General features: G+C 49.2%; 1 protein-coding gene, 1 pseudogene and 1 gene segment (V, D, J or C); 1 reads left to right on the top strand and 2 right to left on the bottom strand.

Moving 5' to 3' along the window:
- LOC789205 (immunoglobulin lambda-1 light chain-like) overlaps positions 1 to 19918 on the bottom strand; it is a 448173-nt gene that overhangs the window by 331394 nt on the left and 96861 nt on the right. The window lies entirely within an intron of this gene.
- On the top strand, positions 449 to 5856 carry LOC132342649 (adenylosuccinate synthetase isozyme 2-like; annotated as a pseudogene).
- On the bottom strand, positions 12774 to 13418 carry LOC112442064 (immunoglobulin lambda variable 1-40-like). The segment is given in 2 exon segments: positions 12774 to 13210; positions 13321 to 13418. Coding segments are annotated over 2 exon segments (477 nt in total).

Genomic DNA, 19918 nt, shown 5'->3' with positions numbered 1-19918 from the left:
TTGGATTTGTATTTTTTTAAGCATTGAAAAAGATGTAAAATTTGTGTTTCTCTGAGAAAGCAGTTAAAGTGTTTTACACACAACCCATAAATAAAGCACATACGAGGGGAATTTATAGGACTTCCCTTGTTTTCCTGTGTTTAAGGGTCTGCCTGTCGATGGAGGGGACATGGTTGCAGTGCCAGATGCAGGAAGCTCCCACATTCTGCAGAGCAACTCAGCAGGAAAGCCGAGCTGCTGAAGCTCCATCCCCCGGAGCTGGTGCCCTGCAGCAAGAGAATCCACCCCAATGAGAAGCCAGTGCACTGCAGTGAAGAGCTGCTGCGCCACCCACAACCAGAGCCCAGGAGCAGTGAATACCCCGCACAGCCATCCGTCAATCAACCAATAAAGTGTAAAAAACAACCTGACAACCAAGCCAGTAGAAGGGGACATTACAGACCACGGTCGTTAAACGTTGATCCAAGTCCTCTCGACGAAATGGAACATTAGAAAAGTAGAAAAATCCTAATATCAGGTTAAGACACTGACAGTGTTACCAAATGTTATCTTTTTGAATATATGTTATACTTTATATTAAGACTCTCAAACATAGATTTACAGAAAATCCAGTTCACACGTTCCCAGCCACCCCCGACCCCTTCGGGCTCTTCTCGTGTCTCTGGGGCCTGGGCGTTTGCCAAGACCAACCTTGGCATCCGTCCAAGGTGACTGAGGCCGTCGCAGGGAGCAGCCTGGGGGCAACCTGGAGACCCTGGTGCTTGGTGGGCAGTGGGACCACGAAGCCAAGGGGAAGGTGCTGGGTCTGCTGGTGAGGACACCAGCACGCTGTGCCACTGCCAGGGAGGAAGTAATGCTGCCTGAACAGCTGCAGATTCTGTGGAGGGTGACTTTCGTCCTTTACCCAGTGGAATCATTACCCAGTGGAACAACTCAGGCTCCCAGTGGAGCCCGAATGTTACTGCATTCATTGGAATTGATGTGGTAATTCATCTAGCTGGATTGTGTGAGGAAGCAGAAAAATATGATCAAAAAGGGAAAGGTCTGGAAGGCTGGATAAGGCTCCTCATACCTGACAGATTGTGCTTGATTTTCATCAAACAGCTGATGGTATCCAGAAACAACAGAGAGGAGAACAAGCAGGAAAAAATTTGGGTACCACAAAAAGGGCATTTGCCCTGTTCATTCTTCCAAAGAGGACCACTGTGGACTTAGGATATGCCATCTTATTTCTGACTTTGATGGCTTTTCTGAGAGGTTACAAGTTCTGGCTAACCACTACAAATCTATATACCCCACATCAGAAACAGACATTGAAGATGAATTCCAAAAACTCAAGGGTTAAATGGAAAGGGTGAAACCAACTGCTAGATATATGGAGTTTATATCCTATATCGAGCTTTCAAAGAAAGACCATCAAAGAAAATCTTGGTAGAAGCTGCAAATGCAGCACTGCTAGATACTGATTTTGAAAGTTATCCTTTCATAACCTCTTTGAACCGTACAGTTGGACGTGTTTGTACTGGCTTGGGTATGCTGCCTTAATATGTGGAGAAGTGTATGGAGTTATGAAAGCTTATACAACTAGAGTTGGGATTGGTCCTTTTCCTACAGAGCAAGACAATGCAATTGGAGAATTATTACAAACAAGGGATAGAGAGTTTGGTGTAACTACAGGAAGGGAAAGATGATGTGTCTGGTTGGACTTTGTTTTGATTAAATATGCTCATATGATTAATGGATTTACTGCATGGGTAGTCAAAAATTTTGATATTTTGGACATATTTATGGAAATCAGAGTTGGAGTTGCATACGAGTTAGATGGTGAGATTATAACTCATTTCCCAGTAAACCAAGAACTCTTAAATAAATGGATTTAAATGTAAGACAAGGATATTTAAGGAACATTTAAGGACTTTTAAGGAACTACCTATTAATGCCCAGAATTGTTTGATTTATTGAAGATGAAGTTCAAATTCCAGTTAAATAGATTTGCTTAGATAAATCCAGAGTCTATGATTCAACTCTTTTAAGGATTTCCAGTGATACAAGAAGCATTCCTGGAGCGGTGGGGAAAGGACTTTCTTAAATATTTCATTTATGATCTACCAATTCTGAGAATAAAGACACTGAAATGAGGTTTAGGCCTAACAGTCGCTTCCAGTCTTTCAAGAGGGATGGCTGGTGTGGAGATACATTTTGGCAATTTACAGTGTCAGCTGCCTTAGCTGGCATGATTGCCAAATCATTTGTTGTTCCTCCTGCTTATGGTGTCATATTTTCTTTTCATTTTAGTAATAATATAATCAATGTTGTTTGAAATCAGATAGAATGATCTCTGTTCATTTCCAAGGCACCATTCAATATCACAGTAATCCAAGTCTACGCCCTGACCAGTTATGCTGAAGAAGCTGAAGTTGAACGGTTCTATGAAGACCTAGAAGACATTCTAGAGCTAACACCCAGAAAAGGTGTCCTTTTCAATATAGGGAACTGGAATGCAAAAGTAGGAAGTCAAGAAATACCTGAAGTAACAGGCAAATTTGGCCTTGGAGTACAGAATGAAGCAGGGCAAAGCCTAATAGAATTTTGCCAAGAGAATACACTGGTCATAGCAAACACCCTCTTTCAACAACACAAGAGAAACCTTTACAGATGGCCATCACCAGATGGTCAACACCAATATTCTTTGCAGCTAAAGATGGAGAAGCTCTATACAGTCAGCAAAAACAAGACCGGAAGCTGACTGTGGCTCAAATCATGAACTCCTTATTGCTAAATTCAGACTTAAATGGAAGAAAGTAGGGAAAACCACGAGACCATTCCGTTATGACCTAAATCAAATCCCTTATGATTATACAGTGGAAGTGAGAAACAGATTCAAGGGATTAGATCTGATAGAGGGCCTGAAGAGCTATGGATGGACGTTTGTGACATTGTACAGGAGGCAGGGCTCAAGATCATCCCCAAGAAAAAGTAATGCAAAAAGGCAAGTGGTTGTCTGAGGAGGCCTTACAAATAGCTGTGAAAAGAAAGAAGCAAGAGGCAAATCAGAAAAGGAAAGATATACCCATTTGAATGCAGAGTTCCAAAGAATAGCAAGGAGAGATAAGAAAGCCTTCTTTGGTGATCAATGTAAAGAAATAGAGGAAAACAATAGAATGGGAAAGACTAGAGATCTCTTCAAGAAAATAAGAGATGCCAAGGGAACATTTGATCCAAACACGGGCACAATAAAGGACAGAAATGGTATGGACCTAACAGAAGCAGAAGATATTAAGAAAGAGCTAGCAAGAATACACATAACTGTACAAAAAAGATCTTCATGATCCAGATAATCACAATGGTATGATGATTCACCTTGAGCCAGATCCTGGAATGTGAAGTCAAGTGGGCCTTAGGAAACTAGGGATTACTGAGGTGAAATGTGACAAAAACTAGGGTGTTCAGAGGTAAAATCTGACAGAAACTAATGGGTTCTGAATTAAAATCTGACAGAAACTAGGGGGTTGTGTGGTAAAAATCTGACAGAAAAAAAGGGTGCTGTGGTAAAATGTGACAGAAACTAGGCAGTTCTGAGGTGAAATGTGACAGAAACTAAGGGATACTGAGGTAAAATTTAAAAGAAACTATAGTCTTCTGAGGGAAAATCTGGTAGAAACTAGGGGATTCTGTGGTAAAATCTGACAGGAATTAGGTGATTCTGGCATAAAATCTGACATAAACTAGGGGCTTCTGGGGTAAAATCTGACAGAAACAAGGGGGTTCTGAGGGAAAATCTCACAGAAACTAGGGGGTTCTGAGGTAAAATTTGACAGAAATGAAGGGGCTCTGAGGTAACATCTAACAGAAACTTGGGATTTTGAGGTGAAATGTGGCAGAAAATAGGGGCTTCTGAGGTGAAATGTGGCAAAAAATAGGGGCTTCAGAGGTAAAATCTGACAGAAACTAGGGGGTTTTGAGGTAAAACTTGACAGAAGATAGCGACTCCTGAGGTAAAATCTGTGAGAAAGTAGGGGGCTTGTGAGGTAAGACGTGACAGACACTAAGGGGTTCTGTGGTAAAACCTGAGAGAAACTAGGTTCTCCTTAGGTAAACCTGACAGAATATAATGGGTTTTGTGGTAAATCGGACAGTAACTAGGGGCTTCTGACATAAAATCTGACAAAAACTAGGGGGTTCTGAGGTAAAATCTGACAGAATTACATGCTCCAGAGGTAAAATCTGAAAGAAACTAGATGATACTGAGGTATAGTGTGAGAGAAACTAGGGACTGTTTTGGTAAAATGTGACAGAAACGAGGGGGTTCTTGGGTAAAATCTGACAGAAATCAGGGGGTATGAAGGTAACATGTTACAGAAATTGGAGGCTTCTGAGGTAAAAACTGACAGAAAGCAGGGGGTACTAAGGTAAAATCTAACAGAAATTAGAGGCTTCTGGTGGAAAATCTGACAGAAGCTAGGGGCTTCTAGGGTAAAATCTGACAGAAACTAGGTTGGTTCTGTGGTAAAATCTGACAGAAACTAGGGGCTCCTGAGGTAAAATCTGTGAGAAACTAGGGGGATTCTGGGGGTAAACACTGACAGAAACTAAGGGGGTTCTGTGGTAAAATCTGAAAGAAACTAAGTTTTCCTTAGGTAAATCTGACATAGTATGGGGCTTCTGAGGAGGAGAAGGGGACGACAGAGGATCAGGTGGTTGGATGGTATCATCGACTCAATAGGCATGAGTCTGAGCAAGCTTCAGGAGTTGGTGATGGACAGGGAAGCCTGGCATGATGCAGTCCATGGGATCACAAAATGTCAGACAGGACTGAGCGACTGAACTGAACTGAGGTTAAAATCTGACAGAAACTAAGGGGTTGTGTGGTAAAATCTGACAGAAATTCGATGGCTCCGTGGTAAAATCAGACAGAAACTAGGGGATTCTGAGCTAAAATCTGACAGGAACTAGGTGGTTCTGAGGTAAAATCTGACAGAATTACAGGCTCCAGAGGTAAGATCAGATAGAAACTAAGCAATACAGAGCTATAATCTGAGAGAAACTAGAGACACCTTTGGTACCATCTGACATAAACTAAGGGGTTCTGACATTAAATCTGAGAGAAACTAGGAAGTTTCTGACGTAAAATCCAGCAGAAACTAAGGGATTCTGTAGTAAAATCTGACAGAAACTAGGTTCTCCTTAGGTAAAATCTGACAGAAACTTGGTGGTTCCATGGTAAAATCAGACAGAAATTAGGGGGTTCTGAGGTAAAACCTGACAGAAACTAGGTGGTTCTGAAGTAAAACTTGACAGAATTATACAGAGTTAATTCTGATCCACGCTGGAGCTGTTTCTACGAATTTAACCCTTGTTTCTGTCACGTTTGTTATCATCATCATAAATAGCAGCCTGCTTCAGAGAACCCTACTCCCTCTGCCTGAGCCTTAAACCAATTACCTTTGGATAGCTCACAAGGAGATGGTCTGACCCTGCCCACCTGTGAATGACTGTAAGAAAGACGGAAATAACGTATCCCCCTGCCTGAGGTTGCCATTCTAGGGAATCATTGCAAGAGTTCAATGGTCTTTTTCACTTTGTGTCCTCACTTGCCCCATCTCTCATCCCTAAAAGCAGCTAGCATCCAGGCCCCAAGAGCATGGTCATTTGGAGACATTAGTCTGCCAACTTCTCTGTCAGCTGACTTTCCAAATAAAGTCGTATTCCTTTCCTCTCGGATTCATTGGCCTGTCGTGAGGTGAGCAGAGTGAGTTTGGACTTGGTAACAGCCGCAAACATGTAGATCAATCTGGCAGGACTGAGGTCACCTTCACAGTATGAGGTTGTCCCAACCGTGATCTCAGGGCTCCTTTCACTTATTTACAACTGTGTGAATTTCTCAACAATGTTTTCTTGTTTTCAGTTTATAAGCCTCTCACCTACTGGGTTAATCATATTCCTAAGCATTTTATTTTTTTGATACTATCATGAATTGAATTTTTGAAAGTATCCTTCTTGCTTCTTTGCTTTTAGTAACTGGAAAACAACAGGTTTTCTAGCATTACTTCTGGTAACCCTGTGGGAGATCCTAGACAGAGCAGATCATGTTAAGATGAGAGCTTGTTTTCCTGTCTGTGGGGCAGGTGACGAGCAATGGGCAGGTGGGAATGTGAAGTGGTGTCTGCAGCCCATGGGCCAGAAGATGACCACACCAAGGGTGACCTAGGACATGTGACCATCTGCAGAACCGGAATGGCTCCAGGCTGCATCCACTACTTGTGGGGGAAGGAAAGCCATGGAACACGTCTTTTTTTTTTTTTTTTTTTTCCATTTTAAGAAAAAAGTCATCAATGTATCAAGACCTAAGTATGCGATATTGTAAAAGCACCAACTATTCTCATAGTGATATCTGGTGACAATAATTTGTGGAAACTCCAAAAATCAGAAGCAAAGTGAATTTAATCTCCATAACAATAATTCAACATCATGTGCAAGTGCTAGACAAAGATACTGAACAGGAAGAATCAGTGGTGGGTCTTAGCAGTGAGGGCCATGGAGAGGCAGTAGATCCAAAGGACCCAAATGTAAGGTGCAGCTCAGATGCCCCCGTGTTGGTGCAGCAGTAACCGAAGAAACCTCCCCTGTGAAGAAAACGCACAGGCGTTCATGTTGAGGGCCCATGAGAGGGGTCAGAGCTCTAGAAACTCCTGGGAATGGGCAGATGCCCCAGTGATGGAGATTAAAGGCTCCCGAGTCAGAGTTCAGGTCTGAAATGACCTCAGCCAGACCCCAGCCTCAGCCCCCGAGCTTCAGGGCAAAGAGACACTGTGTCCCTAGTGACGGGGACATGAACTTCCTGTTTCCTTCGAGACCTTCTCCTGGGAATGGGCTGCTGGAGAGACTTTAAGGACAGAGGGGACAGGAGGAGGCTCCATGCCCAGGCAGAGCCCCCAGATGACCTGGAGTCAGGGTGATAGCAGCAGCAGGTCCAGCAAGACGCCGAGCAGGAAGCCACTGGGCGGCCCCATCTCCCCAGAGAGGAGTCCATACCATAACTGGTCTAGTTCCGCAAGCCTGGAGCTCTGGGTGAGCCTGAAAGGCTGTAACGGGAAGGCGGGAGCAGCAGCCTGAGCATCAGGTCAGCCCAGTGATGGCCAAGGAGCCCGAACTCCAGATTTGAGACCTGGAAAACGAGCAGAGACCCCGAGATCTGAGATGGAGCAGGGATCCCCAAGGGCCCACTACTAGCATCAGAGAGAACGAGAGCTGTTGGGACCAGGACACACGCTGGATGCTTGGTGAGTCCAGAGTCAGACAGACTCTACTGTGTTTCTCTGGTTCTGACCTGACCCGTCATGGACTCTGACCCCAGGGCACCTGCCCTTGGCACCGGGGATTTCTGCTAAAGTTGAGAAAATCAGACAATGTGTTGCTGCCAAGGAAAGCTGGAGAACGGGTGAATTAAGACAGATGTGAACAGATTTTTCCGGACCAAGTTCCCTGGTGTGATTCTGGACCCAGTCTTAGGCCAAACAGACAAATGAAGTGGCTGCCTTTGCAGAGGATGTTTCTGCCCCCAGAGCCCTGACTCTGAGAGGACAGCAGGTTTTTGTCTCACTTCCCCCCTGGCCTGGAGCACTGTGGCACCACTGATACTGCTGTCCTAAGATACACAGTAATAATCAGCCTCGTCCTCAGCCTGGTGCGAGCTGATGGTCAGGGTGGCTGTGTTCCCAGACCTGGAGACGGAGAATCAGTCGGGGACCCCCGAGAGTCGACTGGTAGCACGGTAGATGAGGGTTCTGGGGGCCGATCCTGGGATCATTTGGTACCAGCCAACATAATTGCCAGTTCCAACGTTGCTGCTGCTTCCAGAGCAGGTGATGGAGACCCTCTGGCCCAGGGACCCAGACATGGAGGGCGGTTGAGTCAGCACAGCTTGGGCCCAGGATCTTGGAAGGGGGAGAGACAGAGATGGTGACTCAGGAGTCCAGACATGAGAGCAGGGAGCAGGGCCTGTGTGTCTTCCCAGGGCCCTTCCCCTGTCCCCCCATCCAGTCACCTGTGCAGAGAGCGACCAGCGTGAGGAGCAGAGGGGACCAGGCCATGGTGGACATGTCAGGGTGTCCTGCCGTCTGTGGCCCCACAGCAGAACAGAGCGTCCCCACACCGCTCCTTCCCCTCTTCATATACTGAGAGGGGGAGGGTCCTTTCATGCAAATGACTATCCTCCCCTCCAACCCCCACAATGCTCTGATCACCTCTGGGACCTGGGTCAGCTTCCTGTGCCTGAGGGAGACCAGTGTGTGATCTGGGGAAGGGATGCGTGGGGCTTGGGGGTGGGATGTCACAGCTGGGAACCCTGAGCAGAAAGCATCAGGAAGTACCAGAGGGCTGGTCTCTGCTCTCACCCCTCCAGACACTTAGGAAAGGCCTTGGAATGCCCCCTGGTGTCCTGGCCAAACACACATCCTGACCTGGTGATAGAGCTCTTAACAGCCGACTTTCCCAAAACTGGTTTTGTAATTATACCTTCAGGATGTGTTTGATTGGAAAACAACAGCCAACTGTAGCTTACCCTGTAGTGCATGTGAGCGTTACACAGTGGATGTGTGATTTTGAGATTTTCAATGAACCAAAATGTGATCATGGAGTAGTAAAAATCTAAGGGCCTCACTTAAAATAGATGCCTAAATTTAACTGAAGAAAATGTTGTTGTTAAGTCACTAAGCTGTGTCCAACTGTGGCTCTGGTTTAATTCTGCATTCCCATGGTAGTATTTCTAAAACATAATTTTCCTTGTAGCCTCTGTTCTTTAAGTAAGATAATTTTAAAGACTTTATGACACGTGTGGCATCTCCACTGGGGGATTTTATGTCGTAGCAGGACGTTCTCTCTGTGAAACAGGGCAGGCTGAGTTAGCAGAGCCATTGCTCGGTCTCAGATCTGAGATGACACACAGGACAAGACAAGGCAGATCAGCTGTTCTCAGGAACCTCAGACGGGACCATAGACATGGTCAGACAGAGCAGCAGTCACGGCCCCGGGGGCAGAGCCCACAGGGTCTGCTTTCCCAGCCCAGGGCCCCAGCAGCTTCTCCCGGGCTCACTGTGCATAAAATCAGTCCCACAGCAGCTGAGCACAGACACTCCTCAGCCAGGAATCATTTCCCAGGTCTCAGGACAGGGTTTCTCTCCCCTCCTGATTCCTCACTCAATGGGCACACAGGACGGAGTGTGAGGTCTCAGGGAATAAATCGGCTACTAGAGGGGTTCATGGATCCCCTGGGAAACAAGGGGAACCTGGGGAGGAACAGGGAGGGGACGAGTAGGGGTCACATCTGAGAACCAGAGACCTGAGGCTTCTTGGAAAGGAAGGGTTAGAGAGGTTCAAGGGGGGGGCCGAGGAAGTGAGTGTAAATTTCAGAAAGATTTGGAAACATGTCCACGATCTTCTGACAGAGTGAGCTGGGTCATGACCATGGAGATCAACAGTGTAGGTCTGTAGAAAGAGAAGGGCCCAGAATTGGGAGGAAAGTCATGAATGAGGGGAGCGGGAGGGGTGCATGGAGTGGGCTCTGGGGGCTCCTCCCCTCCTCTGTTTCTGGGAAGAGGGTGGGGACTGATGACCACCTGACCCCTTCACCCTCCAATACCGGGTGCTCGGCCCCGTGTGCAGCTTCTCTCCCAGGAGGAGGCCTGGGGGCCGCGGGTCTGAGTCTGTCCTTTGAGAGGAAGCACCTGCTGTCACGTCCAACTCAGTCTGCTGAGCCTGGGAGCAGGGCCAGCTCAGGGGACCATGTTGGTCTGTTGCTATTGCTGCTGCTGCCAGGTTGCTTCAGTCATGTCCGACTCTGTATGACCCAAAGACGGCAGCCCCCAGGCTCCTCCATCCCTGGGACTCTCCAGGCAAGAACGTTGGAGTGGGTTGCCATTTCCTTCTCCAGTGCATGCACGCACGCATGCTAAGTCACTTCAGTCGTGCCCGACTCTGTGTGACCCCATGGACAGGCTCCTCTGTCTACGCGATTCTCTAGGCAAGAATACTGGGGTGGGTTGCCATTTCCTTGTCCTAAGTCTTCCTCTCTTGCCCCAGTAATCCAGCCTTTCCACACCTGAGCCCGTCTTTAGAATACTCTCTGTCTTCTCAGGGAGCCCTGAGTCCGTCTGTGCGGTGCTGTCCGTCCTCCAGCCCTGAGCCGAGCAGGAAATCCCAGAGCCTGTGTCTGCTGTGAAGGGTGAGGGGTGGCCCTTGAAGCACTCTTTTAAGCTGTCTCTAGTCCCAGCGCTGGGGAGACCAGGATGGGAGGTGGGGAGTGGCATGCGGAGCCGCACGGGCAGGCTTAGGGTGACAGCGTCCTGTGCCGTAAACAGCCATGACCACGTGGAGTACCTTCAATAGAACTGCGGGTTTCACGGGTAAAGGTCACCATCTCGTCATGCAATTATGACAGCTGGCAAGTTCATTTCCAACAAAGTTGGGACACATGTTTCATCATCAGAAATAGAAAAACATGGTGTGTGGACAGGTAGGTGTGGTGAGCATCATGGACCTTGTAAAACTCCCTTCCCTGTGGTTCTGGGTGGAGCCGATGGACCCGGGACGGAGGAGGGGTGTGGGGGCAACGAGGAGGAGAAGGAGCTCAGACACCTCACGTTAACGTGTGTGGAAGAGACGGGAAAGTCTTGTTCATTCTTGTTTCTTTGACGTAAAAATGTAAATGCTCCTCTTATTTGTATTCATATTGGAATTGCTGCTAAAGTAGCTTTTTAATAAAATTCACATGATTTTTGTCAGAGGTGTTTGAGAACCTCAGCTCATAGAGGTGAAAAATATATATTCCTACTGAATTCTTTTCTTATTATATGAACATATTGATGACAGTTTGGCTGAACTTCTGATTTCATATATTTCACGTTACAAGTGTTAACATAAAGTATTAATAAAATGGGAAGGAACGAGTAAGGGAGCCACAAAAACTGACACGATATCACTTTCCGTTGTTCAATTCAAAATGTTGAAATTGCCAAATAACACAACAGGGAACATATTTAAATGACACCGATGGTGACAGAGGGTCCTTGCCTGCATCCCTCATCCACGGGGAACACCCGGGCGTTCGGTGGGCAATGGGGCAGCCTCTGCGGGGGTCTCTCATCCCCTGTCCAGGTATCCCCGGAGGTCGAGGTTCCTGAAGGAAGTTCATTTTTGTTGTGTGACCGTCCCTCTGTCCTTGGTTGGATGTCAGGTCTGGGCACTGACCCCACGACAGAGCAGCAGGAACTGAGAAGCAAGCCTGTGGCTCTGAGCTGAGAGCTGCTGTGTCCCCTGGGAGCCCAGGTGCAGGACGTCACCCTCCAGTGAGGACCCTGCTGCCCACGTGGGCAAGAGCCAACACAGGAGGTGCCAGCCTGCCTGGCCAGGACCCTGGGTTCTCAGGACCAGGCCCACAGCGCCCCCTGCTGGACTCAGACCTCCTCCTCCCCCACTTCACACCACAGCCTCCTGGAAGGGCTTTCTCACACTTGCAGCTGGGTCTTCCTGATGTCACCGCCCAGGGCAGTAGAATGAGTCGCCTTCATCTAGTTTGGGCTTGGTCATTGATTTTTCCAGTACCTAATGAGAGATCCAACCAGTCCATCCTAAAGGAGACCAGTCCTGGGTGTGCATTGGAATGAATGATGCTGAAGCTGAAACTCCAATACTTTGGCCACCTCAGGCGAAGCATTGATTCATTGGAAAAGACCCTGATGCTGGGAGGGATTGGGGGCAGGAAGAGAAGGGGACGACAGAGGATGAGATGGCTGGATGGCATCACCTACTAGATGCACATGTGTTTGGGTGGACTCTGGGAGTTGGTGATGGACAGGGAGGCCTGGCGTGATGGGATCATGGGGTCGCAAAGAGTCGGACATGACTAAGTGACTGAACTGAACTGAACTGAACTGAATGACCTCAGACCCCTGAATGGTATGCTGATACACTTAAGAATTTCAGGATTCCCTGATGTCTGAGTTTGCTCCGCCGAGCTCGTGGGTTCACTGCCATAACACAACCACCCGAACCTGAATTTCCAGGGTTCAAAAACCCAGCATTCCCGGGGGGTTGTGCCTGGTCATGATTCTGTCTGAGTTTCCTTCCCAGGTTGATAGGTAGTCAAGGTTGAATTTGCAAGGCCTCCCGGAGCCTTCCCAGCTGACTACATGGCTCTGTTCTTATTTCTCTCTTTGCAAAGAGAATAGGGAGGCTCTCAGGTACAACAAATCTCTTCTTGGTCACTTCCAGGGGTTCTCATTTACCCTTCATCATGGTTCTCATAGTACTTCTTTTTGACTCAGATATTTAAAGATGTTTTTAGTCTAATTTTATAATCTTTCTATAATAAATGTTTGATATAAAAGATTATGCTTATAAATGGGAATCTCATCCTTGTCTGGGCTCCTGTTTCATCTCTGGTTGAGAAACCCTTATGACCGTTACCTGATCTTCATTGGACATGGTGAGAGGCGGTCACAGGAAAGGCAGGAGCAGCAGCCTGGGCCTCAGCTCAGCCCAGGGCCGGCCAAGGAGCTAAACGTCCTGAATCAGACCCAGCTGGACACTGTCTCTCTGGTTCTGACATGACCGTCATGGACTCTGTCCGCCAGGACCTGCCTGTGGCATTCAGGTCCTTCTGCTCAACTTCAGATATTCATATAAAATACGGTTGCCGAAAGCAAAGCCTTGGTGAGGGGTCAGAATGAAGAAGAACTGAAAGGGTTTCCCAGACCAATTTCCTGGTGTGGGGCTCAGACCCCCGTTTTAAATCAAACAAGCAACAGAAGTGTCTGCATTGGCAGAAGATGCTTCAGCCCAGGGAGGCCCGTGACTTGAGGGAGGGCAGGTTTTTGTCTCACTTCCCCCCTGGCCTGGAGCACTGTGGCATTACTGCTACTATCCTCAGCAGATGCACAGAAATAATCTGCCTCGTCCTCAGCCTGGAGCGAGCTGATGGTCAGGGTGGCTGTGTTCCCAGACCTGGAGCCGGAGAATCGGTCGGGGACCCCCGAGGCTCGACTGGTGTCACCATAGATGAGGGTTCTGGGGGCCGATCCTGGGATCAGTTGGTACCAGCTCACATATCCATTTCCAACATTGCTGCTGCTTCCAGAGCAGGTGATGGAGACCCTCTGGCCCAGGGACCCGGACACGGATGATGGCTGAGTCAGCACAGCCTGGGCCCAGGATCCTGGAAGGGCGAGAGACAGAGATGGTGACTCGGGGGTCAAGACATGAGAGCAGGGAGCAGGGCCCTTGTGTCTTCCCCGGGCCCTTCCCCTGTCCCCCCCATCCAGTCACCTGTGTAGACAGCAACCAGCGTGAGGAACAGAGGGGACCAGGCCATGGTGGACATGTCAGGGCGTCCTGCTGTCTGTGGCCCCACAGCAGAACAGAGCGTCCCCACACCGCTCCTTCCCCTCTTCATACCCTGAGAGGGGGCGGGGCCTTTCATGCAAATGACTGTCCTCCCGTCCAAACCCCACAATGCTCTGATCACCTCTGGGACCTGGGTCAGCTTCCTGTGCCTGAGGGAGACCAGTGTGTGATCTGGGGAAGGGATGCGTGGGGCTTGGGGGTGGCATGTCACAGCTGGGACCCTGAGCAGAAAGCATCAGGAAGTACCAGAGGGCTGGTCTCTGCTCTCACCCCTCCAGACACTCAGGAAAGGCCTTGGAATGCCCCCTGGTGTCCTGGCCAAACATACATCCTGACCTGGTGATAGAGCTCTTAGAGTCAACATTCCCAAAACTGGTCTTGAAATTATACCTTCAGGATGTGTTTGGTTGGAAAACAGCAGCCAACTGTAGCTTACCCTGTAGTGCATGTGAGTGTTACACAGTGGATGTGTGATTTTGAGATTTTCAATGAACCAAAATGTGATCGTGGAGTAGTGAAAATCTAAGGGCCTCACTTAAAATAGATGCCTAAATTTAACTGAAGCAAATGTTGTGGTTCAGTCCGACAAAGTTGTGTCCGTCTCTGGCTCTATTTTAATTTTTATTGCCATGGTACTATTTCTAAAACATAATTTTCCTTTTAGATTCTGTTCTTTAAATAAGATCATTTTAAAGACTCTGTGACATATATGGCATCTGTGAAACAGGGCAGGCTGAGTTATCAGAGCCATGGGTCAGTCTCAGATCTGAGATGAGGGACAGGACATGACAAGACAGACCAGTTGTTCTCAGGAATCTCAGACGTGATCATGGGGATCAAACCTGACTTAGGTGTGGTCCAGACAGAGCAGCAGTCACGGCCCCGGGGGCAGAGCCCCAGGACAGGGTCTGCTTTCCCAGCCCAGGGCCCCAGCAGCTTCTCCCGGGCTCACTGTGCATAAAGTCAGTCCCACAGCAGCTGAGCACAGACACTCCTCAGCCAGGAATCATTTCCCAGGTCTCAGGACAGGGTTTCTCTCCCCTCCTGATTCCTCACTCGATGGGCACATGGGACAGAGTGTGAACGTTCACCGGATAAATCAGCTGCTGGGTGGGCATCACTGGGTCCCCTGGGAAATGAGGGGGAACCAGGGGTGGAACAGGGAGGGGTCGAGCTGGGGTCAAACCTGAGAGCCGGAAACGTGAGGCTTCACGGGAGGAAGGGTTAGAGATGTTCAAGGAGGGGGATGAGGAAGTGAGTGTTTCAGAAAGATCTGGAAACTCGTTCATGACTCTCTAAGAGCATGAGCTTGGTCATCACTGTGGAGGCCAACAGTGTATGATGTAGAAAGAGCGAGGCCCAGAATTGGGAGGAAAGTCACGAATGAGGAGAGCGGGAGGGCAGGCTCTGAGCAAAGAGATGAGGAGGAGCGGGCGCAGGCTGAGGAGAGCTGGAGGGGTTCACTGGGTGGGCTCTAGGGGCTCCTTCCCTCCTCTCTTTCTGGGAAGAGGGTGGGCACTGATGACCACCTGACCCCTTCACCCTCCAACTCTGGGTGTTTGGCCCCGGGTGCAGCTTCAGTCCCAGGAGGAGGCCTGGGGGCCGCGGCTCTGAGTCTGTCCCCTGAGAGGAACCACCTGCTCTCACATCCAACTCAGTCCGCTGAGCCCGGGTGCAGACCCAGCTCAGGGGACCATGGGGGTGCGTTGAGGGGCTGCCAGTTCTGAGCAGGTGCACAGCGCCCCCTGGTGACGCACCCGGGGAACGTTCTCGGCGGTGAGAGTGGGACCAAGGTGCCGCTCAGTTACTTGGTTCTCAATCCTGTCTGACTCCTTTGCGACCCCGTGGACTCTAGCCCACCAGGCTCATCTGTCCATGGGATTCTCCAGGCAAGAACACTGGAGAGGGTTGCCGTTTCTTGCTCCAGAGGATCTTCCCACCCCAGGGACAGAACCCACTTCTCTTATGTCCCTTGCATTGGCACCGGGTTCTTTACCTCGAGCGACACCTGGGAAGCCTTATGAGAGGAAGCAGGGGCGCTCTTTTTTCCTGTCACCAAACACTCTGTCAATAAACAAATGAATGAATTGAATAGCAATAAGTATTACATGTCTTTGATAGTGTGCAGATACTTCTTTTTTATTTCTCCTATTGTATTTTCAGGTGATTCTGACTACTTTTTCTCTTTTTCCTACATTTATCTCCTTTTCCTTAGGACCCAAGAGTGTTTGTACTTGCTCATCAAGTAGATTTGATGATTTGTCCCTAAAAACATCTGTCACCTGATTTCATCATCTCAGGCATCTCACCAGTGATGTCTATGCCTTCTCACTTCCCTTCAATATTTAGTATTCTGGTTCTTGATAGAAGTGACAATTCTACTGGATACTGGATTCTGTGGAAATTGCTTGTAGAAACTCTGGGTTCCATTTCCTTTTCCTTTAACAGAAAATGCTTCTGTGGTGGAAGCTCAGGGATGTGCATTCACTGCCCAGTGACCCAGCAAGGGCGCACTGACTCCCCTGCTCCGTGCTGCCGACTCCGACCTGGGAGCCGGGGGCAATTGCTGTGAGCAGCTCCTTCATCCAGGGGCGTGTGACCACCCCTTGTGTGCCGCTGGCCTAGGGAGGGGAGTCAAGCTGAGTGGTCAGCTGTGCTGCAGTCAGGGGACACTCATTTCTGCTGGGTTCCGTGGTCTCAGGGACTCCAGGAAAGGAGGGGCAAACACCTTGCCCTGGGAGCCCCATTGCTGTGGGGGAAGCAGGTTTTTGTCTCCTTCTCTCTGGCCTGAAGCACTGTGCAAACTTTCAAGCCATCAGCCCATGAGAAACAGTAATAATCAGTATCGTTCAGCATGAACTGAGGTGGTCAGAGAGGCTGAGTTGGCAGGCTTGGAGCCAGAGAATCAATCTGGGACCCCTGAGGGTCGTTTGCTATTTTCATATGTCAGGAGTCTAGGGGCCTTTCCTGGGAGCTGTTGGTACCAGCTCACATAAAGACCCCCAGTGTTGCTGCTCCTTCCAGTGAAGGAGAGGGTAACCCTCTGACCCAAAGTCCCGAACATGGAGGGCGGCTGAGTCAGCATAGCCTGGGCCCAGGATCCTGGAAGGGGGAGAGACAGACATGGTGACTCTGGGGTCCTGACAGGAGAGCAGGGAGCAGGGCCTGTGAGTCTTCCCAGGGCCCTTCCCCTGTCCCCACATCCAGTCACCTGTGAAGAGAGCGACCAGGGTGAGGAGCAGAGGGGACCAGGCCATGGTGGACACAGTCAGGGTGTCCTGCCTTCTGTAGCCTCACAGCTGAGCAGAGTGTCCCCACACCGCTCCTTCCCCTCTTCATACCCTGAGAGGGGGAGGGTCCTCTCATGCAAAGGATCCCGTGCATCACACTGACCCTCCCAGGCCCTGGGCCAGGTCTCTATGCCTGACGGTGGCCAGAGAGTTGTCAGGGGTAGGGCTCTGTGGGTCTCAGGAGTGGGAGTCACAGCTGGGAGCCCTGAGCAGAGGCCACCAGGCCTTGTCAGGGAGCTCTGTCGGGGGCCCAGCTCTGCCTCCCACCACCCAGCTTCAGAAATGGACCCCGAGCGCCCCCCACCCCTTGTCCACGCCCAGACACACATCCTGTGACCTGGAGAGCGAAGCCCTCAAGGACAGATCCTGCCTCCTGCTCTGTGCACTGTCCCCTCTTTAGCACCAGGCCAGGTGCCCCTTCTGTGTCCCCCTGAGCTCAGGGCCATCATGGGCTCCCCTCAAATCCTCAGGATGAATCTGTCCAGGGCTTCCATGACTGCTTAGGGGTCAGGACCGAGGGGCATCTGAGACACAAATTCCTCTCAGATCAGGATCAGGTCAGGGCAGTGCCGGCCCCGGAACGGGAAGGTGGGTCTCCTTCTGTGCAGGACAGCAGGGTCCCTCCTCTGTGGGCCTCCTCCCTGGTGGGCAGAGCCCTCCTTCCTCTGTGCTTCCCCTCAGCCCTGAGGAAGAGGGGGCAGTTCTCTGAGGAGGGGGTGAAGGTGTGGAGAGAGGCCTGAGGTGGGACTCAGCGTTCCTAAATGCCTGGATCTTTACCACGTGTTTGAACAAAAGAGCCTCTTGATGAAAGTGAAAGAGGAGAGTGAAAAAGTTGGATTAAAACCCAGCATTTAGAAAACTAAGGTCATGGCATCTGGTCCCATCACTTCACGGCAAATAGATGGGGAAACAGTGGAAACTGACAGACTTCACGTTTGGGCTCCAAATCACTGCAGATGGTGACTGCAGCCATGAAATTAAAAGACGCTTGCTCCTTGGAAGAAAAGCTATGACCAACCTAGACAGCATATTAAAAAGCAGATACATGACTTTGCCAACAAAGGTCTGTCTAGTCAAAGCTATGGTTTTTCCAGTAGTCAAGGAAAAGTTGAGAGTTGGACTATAAAGACAGCTGAGCACCAAAGAAACGATGCTTTTGAACTCTGGTGTTGGAGGAGACTTTTGAGAGTCCCTTGGACTGCAAGGAGATCCAACCAGTCCATCCTAAAGGAAATCAGTCCTGAATATTCATTGGATGGACTGATACTGAAGCTGAAGCTCCAATACTTTGGCCACCTGATGCAAAGAACTGACTCATTTGAAAAGACCCTGATGCTGGGAAAGATTGAGGAAAGGAGGAAAAGCAGATGACAGAGGATGAGATGGTTGGATGGCATCTCCAACTCAATGGACATGAGTTTGAGTAAACTCCAGGAGTTGGTGATGGACAGGGAAGCCTGGCGTGCTGCAGTCCATGGGGTCACAAAGAGTCGGACATGACTGAGCTACTGAACTGAACAGAACTTACTGTGTGTGAAGTCTTCCACATGCTGGACCCTGTCCCATGGCCTGTCTTATGAAGTGGCCCCTCCCGGGTGTCTTTCCTGCAGGCACAGGGCACCGGCTGCAGGGAGCAGGCCTAGTGATGCTCCTGGCAGTTTTTATTGAGACTCTGAAGGGCTCTGAGCAGCGTGTGTCCCCAGGGATCCTGATACATAATAGCTGTTAGGACCAACCATCCCAAATAGCAGGTTAGAGAAGGTAGAGGTCGAAGTGATTGGTTGGAAAAGAACGGTTGACTGTAGCTTGCCCTGCACTGGTGAGGTGTTACACTCTGGGTGTGTGAGATTTTAAACGAACCAAATGTGGTAATGGATTAGTGAAAATCTACAGTCATTCCTTAAAATCTGTGCATGAATTAAACTGACGGAAAAGCGACGTTCTCATCTTAATTTTTCACTTACAGGGGTACAGTTCTGGAAAACTAATTATCATCGTAAGTTCTTTTTTGATTAAAAAGTTCTTTTTTAAATGACTTCATAGGTATCCTAGGAAATTTTAAATACTATCCAGTAAAAATATTTCTACAAAGATATTTGTATTCCTAACTTGTTTGGACTTTGACTGAGGCAGGGCTAGAACCAGCTCTTTCTGCCAACATATTGCCTCTCCACTGGGGAGTGCTTATCTCTGAGCAGCCTGTGAAAACAGGGCAGGCTGAGGTATGGAGCCATAGGTCAGCTCAGAGCTGAGTTTGAGGGAACGTGCGTGACAGGTCAGGTCTGCTGACCTCGGACACTCAGAAGTGACCATAGGAAGATAGGCTGAGTTAAAGGAGGTCCAGGTAAGGTAGCAGTGACCGCCCTGGCTGGGAGAGGATGAGCTGGGGTCACACCTGAAGTCTGGAGACCTGAGGCTTCTCTGGTAGGAGGGCTAGAGAGGTTGCAAGGGAGGACAAGGAAGTGAGCATCTGGTCAAGGAAGCCTGGAAACCGACCCCATAACCTGATAGAGTGACGTTGGTCTGGAGGAGGAGGTCGCTGGTGAAGGGTTGTAGAGAGGAGCCCAGGATTGGGAGGAAAGTCATGGATTAGAGGGGTGCTCTTAGGAAAGAGCAAGAGAGGAGTAGAAGAGGCTACAGGGAGTGGGAGCGGTGCAAGGGGTTATTATGTATCCTACTGAATTCTTTTCTTATTATATGAACATATTGATGACAGTTTGGCTGAACTTTCTGATTTCATATATTTCATGTTACAAGTGTTAACATAAAGTATTAATAAAACGGGAAGGAACGAGTAAGGGGCCACAAAAACTGACACAATGTCAGTTTCCATGGTTCACGACAAAAATGTTGAAATTGCCAAATAACCCAACAGGGAACGTTTTTAATGACACAGATGGTGAGAGAGGGTCCTTGCCTGCATCCCTCTTCCACTGGGACACCCGGGCGTTCTGTGGGCAATGGGGCAGCCTCTGCAGGGGTCTCTCATCCCCTGTCCAGGTATCCCTGGAGGCCGAGTTTCCTGAAGGAAGTTCATTCTTGTTGTATGACCGTCCCTCTGTCCTCAGTTGGATTACAGGTCTGGGCACTGACCCCACAACAGAGCAGGAAGAACTGAGAGGCAAGCCTGTGGCTCTGAGCTGAGAGCTGCCGTTTCCCCTGGGGGCCCAGATGCAGGACATCACCCTCTAGTGAGGACCCTGCTGCCCACATGGGCAAGAGCCAAGGGA

Source organism: Bos taurus, chromosome 17 (assembly GCF_002263795.3).
Source record: "Bos taurus isolate L1 Dominette 01449 registration number 42190680 breed Hereford chromosome 17, ARS-UCD2.0, whole genome shotgun sequence".
Classification (NCBI taxonomy): Eukaryota; Metazoa; Chordata; class Mammalia; order Artiodactyla; family Bovidae; genus Bos; species Bos taurus.
This window is presented reverse-complemented; position numbering and strand designations above follow the sequence as displayed.